This window comes from Serinus canaria, chromosome 13, assembly GCF_022539315.1.
Source record: "Serinus canaria isolate serCan28SL12 chromosome 13, serCan2020, whole genome shotgun sequence".
Classification (NCBI taxonomy): Eukaryota; Metazoa; Chordata; class Aves; order Passeriformes; family Fringillidae; genus Serinus; species Serinus canaria.
Genome location: NC_066327.1, coordinates 15,763,504 through 15,774,371, shown reverse-complemented (window position 1 = coordinate 15,774,371; position 10,868 = coordinate 15,763,504). Strand labels below are relative to the sequence as shown.

The window sequence follows — 10,868 nt, the reverse complement described above, 5'->3', positions numbered from 1 at the left end:
GCAGACCTGCCAGCCCCTGTCACCAAGGGTCCCCTGCCATCGAGATCGTTCCTCCACACGTGGCAGACCTTCCTTCACGTGCTTCCTTGGCTTTCCTGCCCAAATTCCCACTCACTTCAGGCAGCTCCCTTTTGGGGAAGGAAGTGCACACCCATGAAACCCTGAGAGCAAACCCTGCCTCGATGCAAAAACTGTGACAAATGGCTTATTTGACAGGGACCACAGTGAAGTTTACCCACCAAACTTCACTTTTCCCCTTTGCGTGAAGGAGACTGTTTTCCTAAAGCACAGAAAATTTGGAGATCCAGTGAGTCTCATAACCATAAACATTTTAGATCCCACCCAAAGAGCCCTGCAGCCTGTGGGTGAGCTGCGTTTTGGGGTCACCAACCCCATTTCAGCCCCACAGCGAGAGCGACACCAAACAACAAAATCACATCCCTTGGGGATGGAATTTGGACTTGATCTAAAAACTCTGATTTCCTGTCTCAAAAACCCCCCAAAACTCAGAAGTCTCACATCTCAAATGCTGCCTGGGGTTGCCTTTTCTGACACAGCTCCTTCCCTCCTGTCTCGCTGCCCCTGCAGAGCCGGGCGCTCCTGCAGCCCCGCACGTCGGCAGTGGCGGCGGGGCTGGGGGACAAGGGGGGCTCAGGATGGGCTGCCCGTGCCGTGCTGTTACCACAGCAACCCCTGCCCTGCCCTGCGGACCCCTGGGGCTCCCCGGCAGCCTCGGGGGCTGGGAAGGCTCCTGTCAGCCGGCAGGGGATGGAGCCGCATCCCGGTACCCGCCCCGCTGCCCTCCCGGTGCCCGCGGAACCAGCGCTGGGTGAAAAGGGGATTTGTCCCCAAAAGAACCGACCGAGGGTGGCTGCTGGACACCCCCAGCCCTCGAGTGTCCGTGACATCCCTGGAGGGAGCGGGTGGGATGTTCTGGGAGCAGTGTCAGCCTGGGGGATATGTCAGGGGTCACCGGTGGGGCTGGCAGCGCCCAAATCCCACTTTTCCAAAGCGTTTTGGGAAAGATGGGGTTTTTAATGAGATCCTGGCTGTGTTCAGGTGGGGTTTTTGTACAAGATTCTGTCTGTGTCCAAATGGGTTTTTGCACGAGATCCTGGCTGTGTTCAGGTGGGGTTTTTGTACAAGATTCTGTATGGAGGGGTTTGGCAGTTGGCTTGTAAGCAAAGCTGAGTTAATAGAAGAAATAACAATTGATGATTTTTGAGTGTATTTATAGTAAGGAAGAAGACAAGGCCATCAGCATAGAAACAGATTAGAAAAGATACATGAAAATATTTGTAAGCTAGACTACATGCAAAAGTGGATGTGTATACATGCCTTATGAAATTTCTGTAACACTTTTGCCAATATTAGTGACACTAATTTCTTTGTACCAATGAATAGAATAAGTTCTTGTGATGTAATTAATGACTTAAGATCACACTTTGTTAAAAGTGTATAAGCTAGAGAACACACACAGCATAAAAAACTTTTTTTTTCTTAGACCCTAATCACAAATATGTCACGTCTGACCTAACAGTGACAATTCTGGCTGTGTTCAGGTGGGTTTTGCACGAGATCCTGGCTGTGTTCAGGCTCTCCTGTAGGAAGCAGAGGTTCTGACAGGGTCAGAGATAATCAGCCATCCCTTTTTGCTGGTGAAGCAGCTTTTTTTCCCCCTGGGAGGGGATTTGGGCTGGGTTGGGAGGGAAGGCAATGGCTCAGGTGTTCCTAGAGTGAGATGAGAGGAACTGCACTGCTCCCCCGAGCCCCTGCAGCTGGGCTGAGCCCAGGGGGAGCACAGCGAGTGCCAGAGCCCGGGGCAGAGGAGCACAGAGCTCTCCAGAGCAAGGTAAGGCTCAACTGGACTTTATTTGAAGTTTCTTGATAAGATTTGTGTTAGTGAGGTGCTTTTTGCAAGGTATTGTGTGCATAGCATGGCTGGGGAAGCCAGGGGTGAAGGTGAGGAGCTCAGGCTGGTGCTGCAGAGCAGCCCAGAGCTGGTGTTGGTGATACCTGAGGCTCCTTTCTTGGTCAGAGCCGTCCTGGTTTTACTGGGATGGCAGAAGTTGGGCAGAACTACCTGGAGGAAGGGCTAAATGTTGGCAGGAGGAGCTGCTGGAGGTGAATGCTGGCAGAGAGGGGCGTGTTTGGTGTCCTGGTGTCTCACAGGAAGGGCTGTAAGGGAAGAGTTCCCACCGGGTTTTCTTTTTTTGCTGCGCTTGTGCTGCCCCCTTGTAGAAAATGTAAATTTTGTGAGCGTTCTCAGAACTGTGATTGTTTCATCTCCCCTTTGCAGAGCTGAAACATGAAACTCATGGCAATGGTTTTCTATTTCTGTTAGAAATCCCTTCCAAAATGGGCATATTTAATGTATAAGGTTGCTTGGAATTCCCAAAGGCCCTAATGCAGCAAAATGCAGCCATCTGTTCTCATGTGAATTCTTTGTAGGGCCAACACCTGAAGGGCTTTGGGGATTCTTTTTCTTTTTCTTTTTCTTTTTCTTTTTCTTTTTCTTTTTCTTTTCTCTGTTATAAAGACACAGTGCAAAAGGCAGTGAATTCTGTGAGTCAGGGAGATGGAATTGGTGACACATGAGGTCCTTCAGCCTGTTCAGGTGGGCTGGACTTGTTGCATTTTGCATTTTGGTTTGTCCCAGCGCTGCAGGGGATTGCAGTTGCCAGCTCCCAGCCCGATGGCTGAGGTAGCACATTTCTCTGTGCATGGCTAGGAGGGTGTCTAGACTGGGCTGGTCACTGCCCAGTCATGTTCCAACTCTGCTCTGTTGTGGGCTCAGCACCTGAATCACAAAAATGCAAGAACTGCACCAATGCTCTGATACAATCTCATGGCACAACCAGCTGGGGCCCCAGCCTTTTTCACACCTGTGAGTTACAGATTTGGGTAGGCCAGGATTTACAGCTTCTCATCCTAAAGCTGGGGTTTTGTCCCTGATCACTGGGGCTGTTCACTTCTCTCCCTTAATCCTGGTATTTGTTCCTATTGCTAAACCTCTTGAGAAATGTCAGTGCCTGCTGTGTGATTTGCATTGGCCAGGCACAGTCGGAGCTCGTGGAGACACTTTGGGAAAGCTGTCTCCACACCTTGCTGGGCTGATTCACTCAGGAGGCAGCAAAAGAATCCTGGGTCTGCTCGGGATTTGCAGGGAGGAATTGAGAAATGAAGCGAGAGTTGATCTCCCTCTTTCGGCCGAATTCCGAACAGCTGCGCTTGGGAAGGGAGGGAAGGAACAGGAATTCCTGCCCTGGGGATGTGAGAGACCCCAGTGCTCACAGCCAAACCCAGCTCTCTGCAGGGACACTGCTAAAATCCCTTCTGCACTGCAGAATAAACCACAGAACATCTGTGAAAGAGTTAAACTGCTCCAGTTCGCTGTGAGTTTGAACCCAGAGCTGGGCAAATATATAATTATGGAATTTTAGAATGGCTTGGGCTGGAAGGGACCTTAAAGGTGACACAGGTGATGGCAGTCTGGTTCTGCTCCTTCTGGTGAAGTCTGCTTGAGTCAGAGTGACCCACTCAAAAACTGTCTTTGTTTGAAGAATCCAAAATCCACTCAGGTGGAACTGTGACCTTGATAAGGTGATCAGCAGCTGTGGGTTCTGCCTGGCTCTGTTGCTAACCTGCCCAAGGTTTCACTGAAAAGCATCTTTGGAGTTATGGTGGAACAGTTAAATAGCAAGTGCCTCAGGAATCATCCCTTTATTTTATGTAAGATTTGCATAAGAAGTTAAAAAAAATCAGAAAATGCTTATTAATTTAAAGGAAGAATCAGTTTTACTTCAAAAATATGTTATAAACACATTATTCATCATTCAACTCCTGTTCAGTACTTGGAATTAAGTTTATCTTGGGCTAAAATGTGTTTGTAAAAATGGGCTGCTTTGTGTGATTGCTATGGATTACATGTACATTTTTCAGGAATAATGGGGGAAAGGCAATGGAATTGTGCTGTTGAGGTTTTGGGACACTGCCAGAGGAACAGAGAGGTCAGAGCTGCTGTATGGCTGCAGGGTTTGATGGAAGAAGGGCAGAGTGGGAAAATAAGGAATGTTCTGCTGTGATGCTTGTGCAAACATCTCAGTTCTGTGTCAGCTTCTTGATTCCTTGAATGCCTCCCCAATCTCCTCAGGCTGTGTTTAACACCCAGCACAGCAAACCCTGACTCAGCTTTAGTCCAACATCCTGCTGCAGGGACAATTCCACTTCTGCACTGGGTACAGCTTTGTTCTTCTGCTCTGGTGTGGAGATTTCTATCTCATCACTGAGGTTTTAAGGCTGGAATCCTGATTCTGGCTGTGTGACTGGCAGGATTTCATCAAAGGGCACTGCACAAGTCCTTCATCATAAGGACTTGGTGGCTTTTGTCACTGTCCCATTGTGTCAGGGCTGCTTCCAAGGCTCTGATGCAAAGCAAGGACTTCAGAACCCCAACATTAAAGCCTGTGATCCCTAAGTGGCTGCCCTAACTCTTCAGGTGCTTCTGTTGTCATCTGAAGGTTTCCACAGCCACTGGAGCTGTGCACAGGCTGGGCCCCACCAAAGGCACAGCAGTGTCAGAGCTCAGGGTTAACACAGACAGAACAATGGAAAAGCCTTTTAAAAACTACCCTGGCTGAGTCTATTCTCCTTCACTCATCTCTTAAAGCAGCTGTCAGGTAGGAAATGCAGGTTCAGGTGCCCTCCTCACTGCAGTAAATCCAGCTTGACTTGCTACAAAAAAACCCTGAGCTCCTGTCCCTGCTCCCTGACTGCTCCTGCTGTCATCCAGAATGTGCCTAAGCACAGTCAGAATCCTTTTCATTGCTCTTTCGAAACTCTTGAAGAACTTTTTCCACTGAATAAATGTTTCAGTTCCAAAGAAGTGGTTGGGAACCCTATCCAGAGGTAAAAGGTTCTTTTCTGTCAAGAGCTGCCCTTAAGGGAGTTTTCCCTAAGGGAAAACATTTATTACACATTTGGAGCAGTCTTTAACCCCCAAACCAACATCCAGGAGAGAACCCTTTACTCACACAATCCTCACAATATTTTACATTTTTTTGAAACATCTTCTGTGGAAAGGATACTAAAATTATCTTATTTCATGACAAGAAACAAGGCCAGGTTGTTAAACCTGGATTAACCCATAAAATGTCTAAGGTCACACTTTCCTTGGGGTTCCAGCCATCAGGACTCCTGCATTTCTTTAAATAGTTTCTCCTTAAGAAAAATTGCTGAAGAAGCCAAGCCTCAGAGATGCTTTTTGAGGTGTTTTATTGCAAAAAGGTGTGGACATTTGCTGGCAGAACAGGTTATCACATTCTCCATTTGACTGTCATCCAGAGGACACTGCATGCATTCAAGCTGAAAGCATAGGACAGTTTCCACCAGGCACCTGAGAAAGAAAAGTCTTCCAAGCAGAAAAAGACAAATTTCCACCTGATTCCACACTCTGGTGTGCCCTTTGCTCCCCAGAGCACCCTGGGAAACAGGAGTGGCATCAGCTATGGGCACAGCCAACTGTAAACGCATTCCTGTGTTCAATAATTGATCTGGATAGTGGATCCTGAAGCTTCAGCTCCAGTTTTGAACAGGAAATTCCTTTCCCAAAGCAGGCAGTGCAGTGAGTTCCACCTGTCCTGGCACCTGCTGCTCCCTGTAACCAGTACAGGCACACAAGGCTTCTATCAAAGCAAACCTGACAGCTCTACTTGGTCTCCAAAAAACACCCCCACCCCCAAACCCTCCTTCCTTTCTCTGTGCTCCTTGTAGCACCTCAACCCTCTTCCCCACTCCCTCCAGACAGCAGACAACTCCCTTTTTCCCTTCCCACCCCCTTGCCCAAAGGCATGACTAATGAATACATGCTGCAGTTCACAGCAAAAATCTCTCCACACTTGGGCTGTCCCTCCACAGGCAGAACTCCAAGTGCACCTGAATTTCCCCATTTCAGTGCCTATTTCCCACAGGCCTAATAAAGGTTAATCATCTTTGGCAGACAGCAACCCTGCACCAAAGGGAACAAGGAATCCATTGCCAGTCTAACAGGGCATGTTGCAACTGCAGCTGCTCAGCAGCAGGATCTCCCTGCAAGGAAATAAAAAAAAAAAAAAAGATTTTAGAGGATGTAAAAGCCCCTTCACAAGTCAGTGCATTAGGGTAGATTAGGATAGATCAACAACTGCACTTTGCTGTGGGTTATAAATGGACTTTTAAACTTGAACCAGACAAATGCAAAAATTCAAGGCATTAAAGCTGCGAGTCACAAGCAAACAACGGGTGATAGCACAGCCACTTAAACCCCCATGCTGGTTGCTCTGACAATTCCAAGCATTAGAACAGCCACTGCAGGTTCTTATTCCTCCTAAATAAATCAGCTGTAGGTTATATGGAGCATTTTTGCTCAGAAAGCCCTGGCAGATGGAACAACTGACAATTAACTGCCTTTCCTGCAGCATGGTTTTCAGTCCCCCAGCAAAGCTGCAGAGTGAAATTTCCCACCGAGGCAGTGGTTCCTCAATATCCAAATCAGCCTCTGCAGCCTTGCAAAGATGGGCACACCTTGTGCTAAGACAGAGGAGCAGTTATGGCCCCCTGAGGCCCCTGGAGTTATTTTAATCACAAAAGCCAGAATGAACTTGTTTGCCACAAAGGCACTCTCAGTCCTTGCAGCTGGAAGAGTCAGGTTGTTCTATTTAAATCAGTTTTGGAGTGAACAGTTTTTCACCCCCAGAGATGCTGCCCTTACTCCAGCAGGACTATTTTGGTCAGTGACAATTCAACACTCCAGTGTTTGTTCTGAAGCAGAGATACCCAAAACTTTCAATGCTAAGCCACAATAACTTGTCACCACTCTATTCTCACTGTGTTTCAGTACATGATATTTTTTATCCATTTGATACAGTTCTGAAGGCAATCCAGCCACTTCCATGCTGCTGGACATGCTTTTTCTTTTTTCCTTTTTTTTTTTTTTGAATAGAAGGCCTTTTGGGCTGATCCAAACCCAGCTCTGGCAGAGTGCACAGTGTTCCTTGATAGCTGATTTACATCACCCTTATGTCTTAGTCACAGTTATTTTTAGAGGCACTGGAGTGGCAGAGGGCTGTGTGACAATGACAACAGGCTGCTGATCAAAGTGTCCCCCCTGCCAAGGCCTCTATCTTGCACTGTACAAATACAGAGATGAGGCACAAGGAATGTCAGCACTAAGTGCAGAGATACCAGACCTTTAGGAGGCATCCTGAGATGGAGCAGGAGGATCTTTATTCTCAGGCTCTGGAGGAGGAGCTGGCACATTTTCCTCTTTCTTTTGTGCAGCCAAAAATTCATGAATCGCCCTCTCTATCTGAGGCCTGAAGATGTGGTTTAGTTTTGGATCCACCACCTGAGAAATAATTCTGTCCACTCCAGCTTCCAGCATTCCTGACCTTGAACAAAGACAAAGAAGTCATTCAGCTCCTTTGACAAACTTCTCCCCAATCTCCTCCAGAAACTCTCCAGAGCCCTCCTGTCAACTGCAATTAGCATTAACATGGTGAGAACTGCAGCCTACTCAGGAGATCCTTAACAGGGACTTGTTTCACTCACCTATTTCTCTCCCTGCTCCCTACAGAATTAACAACTCACATCTGGTCTCCCAGGTACTTAAATGACACCTTGGCCAAGAGCCACTTTTAACAGAGCTCCTGTGGAAACCAGGTCAACATGAAAGCAAACAAACACATTTTGGCCCAAGAAGAGAAATAAGCTATTCTGAGGAGGGCAGGTGAGAGCAAAGGCTTTTTTTTTGGCTGAGTGGAGGGAGAAGAGGCCTGCCCCCTCAGAACAGGACTGTCACTTGATCCTTGTAACAGTCTAGCCAGATGGGAATGAATTATAAAAGGGTATGAGTTATAAAAACAAGGCAGTGAGCACACAGCAGAGGCTCTGGGCTGAGCAGCAGGAGCTGAAGTGCCTGCAGGGGCTGTGTCAGGCCCCTGGATGGTGGGGCACAGGCTGTCTGGGAGGGAGCAGGGCCAGGAAATGGAGATGTTCATGGCACTGGGAGAGGAGCCTCAGGATGATGAGGCTGTGAAGGATGCAGAGACAGGGCAGCTCCTGCCACCTGCAGGTAACAGCAGCCTGGGTGGGCAGGACACACAGCTGGACACCCCCAGGGCTCAGCCCTGCCCCTCCAGGAGTGACAGGGACTGCTCAGACTGCCAAGGACTGGGGCTGTTCTTTACAACATTTTGTGCAATACCTCATCCTCCTCTCCCTGATTAAATCTCAGCAGCTCTGGGAAGCAGTGTGAACTGTCAGTCACAGAGTGGTTTGGGTTGGAAGGGACTTTAACTCTCATCCCATTTCACCCCTGCCATGGCAGGGACACCTTCCCCTCTCCCAGGCTGCTCCCAGCCCTGTCCAGCCTGGCCTTGGGCACTGCCAGGGATCCAGGCTGCTCTGGGCACCCTGTGCCAGGGCCTGCCCACCCTCACAGGGATGATTTATTCCCAGTATCTGCTGCAGCCCTGCTCTCTTAGTTGAAGCCACTCCCTCTTGTCCTGTCCCTCCAGGGGCCCTTGTAAAAATTCTCCTTCCATCTTGTTGGCTCCTTCAGGCACTGTGAGGGCACACTGAGGTCACCCCAAAGTTCTCCCAGCCTTTCCTCCCAGCAGAGCTGCCCCAGCCCTCTCATCCTGGTGGTTCCCCAGTGCAGAGTCTGAATCAGCTGGACAGGAACTGCTGCAGAGATTGCTGTGACAGGGGCTGGGGCACAAAACCTTTGGCATCCTCAGGACTCTTTCTTTAGATAATATTTAAAGGCTCATCTCTTTCCTGGAAGTTAAGATCAAGATCATCCAGCTCAGTACAGCAGGCACAGCATTTTTGCAGCAATCATTTGGACAGCAAACAGAAATATTTCAGCACTCAAACCCACCCATTTCAGGCAGAGCAATAATGTGCATTTTGGGGAGAGCTCAGCCTGCACTGACTCTAACAATGAAACTCAGGGAGGACCACAGAAAGTGGTGGGACAACCTGAATTCTGCCAGTTCTGCCTTGCCTGAGGTGGTTTATGGCTCATAAAATCCCACTTGTTGTGCAGGCTGCTGCTTACTCACTGGATCACACTCTGCCTCAGCCCGTTCCGGAGCTGGTTCTTGTTCATGGCTGGGTTCCATTCCTGCTTGTCCAGGTGGGTCGAGACAAAGTTGTCAACTTTCTGCCTCAGGTTCTGATAGGCTGGCTAAAAAAAATAAAAATAAAGCCAGTTCAACAGCTCAAATAGCTCCCAACAACCCCCTGCCAGAGCCCTGCACAGTGCAGCTATTGTCACACACAGACTGCCCTGCTGTCTGTGTGTCCCTCCTCTCACTCTCTGAACAAAGATAATCCTGTTTTCCCTGAGAACACAACTGGAAAATTGCACAGAACTCTCAGTGTTGTAATAATTCAAACAGCTGAGTAGATTGGGGCTGAAATTGTAGTGCAATGCAAACTGTGCAGACAGAGGTTGTTTAAGCAGAGTTCTTGTTGTCTGGAAAGCCTCCACCCCAGAATTCCAAGGAAATTGGCTGAGCAATGCTCCCACTAAACAAAAACTTGAATTATTTGCTTCTGTGGCACTAGCAGAGAAGATAAGAATAAAAATATAAAATTGTAATTTTAAAGATAATTATAATTATTTGAGTTTTATCAGAGGGAATCTAATTCCACTGAACAGGAACTTAACTAATAAATCCATATAAATGCTCAGGACCATTCACATCCTGGATGCAAGGGAAGGACAAGAAGGAAACAGGGATATTTCAGAGTTTGATGTGTCTGCTCTGGGTGAGGATGGCAGATCCCAGGACGGGGCTCTGCTGGAAACAAAAGCTTTGGGAAAACAAAATTCAACAAAAAATGTTGAATTTTGACAGTCGCTGAGAACAATCCAACTTTATACTGAAAGTCCAATTCAATACTGGCAGCAAATGATGACGAGTTCATTGTAGCTGAGAAAAATTAATGTCAAACACTCTGGGGTCATCTACTCAAGAAACAAAGGTTAAAGGTTCGGTTTGAGACTATAGGGACGTTTGAGAATATGGGAATTTTTGAAATACAGGCTAGGAGCAGCACTGTTCCTAAGGGAAGGTGTTTTCCCAGGAAAGCCTGGGCTGAGAGACGAAAGGCTGGGCCCGTTCTGTGCCCGGGGGATCCGCCGGGAGCGGCCCCAGCGCGGCGGGAGCGGGCAGGGCCTGGGCTCGCTGCCCGGCCCCGGTACCTTGGTGTCCACGTCGGCCAGGCAGTCTCGGCGGAAGCCGTCGAAGAGGCCGCGGCTCTTGAGCTGCTCCACGATGATGGCGATGAGCTGCGGGTCCCCGGGCGGCAGCGAGCCGGGGTCGGTGGTGCCGGGCCCCGCGGCCCCCGCGCCGCCGCCCGCGCCCGCCGCGGCCCCGCCGCCGCTCTCCGACATCGCCCGCGGCCTCCGCGCCGGCGCGCGCCGATGGTGTCACCGCGTCGCGCTGCATCACGGGGAGGCGAGTTCCCCTTTACAATGATGCTATAAGCTGGGTACTTCCTAGAACTACAAATCCCAGCGTGAAGCGCGGCGCGGCCCCGCTAGGCAGTGGAAAGGCGGGCGCGTTGCTGTCGCGATGTATTTTGGGAGTTGTAGTTCAAGGGACGGTGAGGACCCTCCCCGCATCCAGCGGCGGCTGTGAGGGGATGGCGGTGCGGGATCACCTGGCCGGGGAGGTCACAGGGCTCTCCGTGTCCCCCCAAAGCGGGATCAGCCGGGCAGAGGGCCTGAGAGTTCCTCAGCATCGCCCGGTGCCCCCGGTGTGCGGCTGGATGCTCAGGGATCCCCCTGCCGTGGTAACAGCGAGGCTGTGACTCGC

At 49.4% G+C, this 10,868-nt stretch overlaps 1 protein-coding gene across 1 annotated transcript; it reads right to left on the bottom strand.

Annotated features, from left to right (window-relative positions):
• Positions 1–5,257: 5,257 nt before the first annotated feature.
• On the bottom strand, positions 5,258–10,468 carry BOD1 (biorientation of chromosomes in cell division 1). The gene is made up of 4 exons (XM_009099310.3): positions 10,253–10,468; positions 9,105–9,229; positions 7,227–7,427; positions 5,258–6,087 (listed from the first exon to the last, which is right to left on the bottom strand). The coding sequence occupies exons 1-3, from the start codon at positions 10,442–10,444 to the stop codon at positions 7,229–7,231; spliced, it is 516 nt and encodes a 171-aa protein (XP_009097558.2). The 5' UTR covers positions 10,445–10,468; the 3' UTR covers positions 5,258–6,087; positions 7,227–7,228.
• Positions 10,469–10,868: the final 400 nt, after the last annotated feature.

What these genes read in the sequence shown, in the direction of transcription:
- BOD1 (XM_009099310.3), bottom strand. Translation starts at nt 10,444, where the DNA reads ATGTCGGAGAGCGGCGGCGGGGCCGCGGCGGGCGCGGGCGGCGGCGCG. An exon ending in TGGCCGACGTGGACACCAAG is followed by an intron (nt 9,230 to 10,252) that starts GTACCGGGGCCG and finishes TATTTTTTTTAG; the next exon opens with CCAGCCTATCAGAACCTGAG. An exon ending in CTGAGGCAGAGTGTGATCCA is followed by an intron (nt 7,428 to 9,104) that starts GTGAGTAAGCAG and finishes TCTTTGTTCAAG; the next exon opens with GTCAGGAATGCTGGAAGCTG.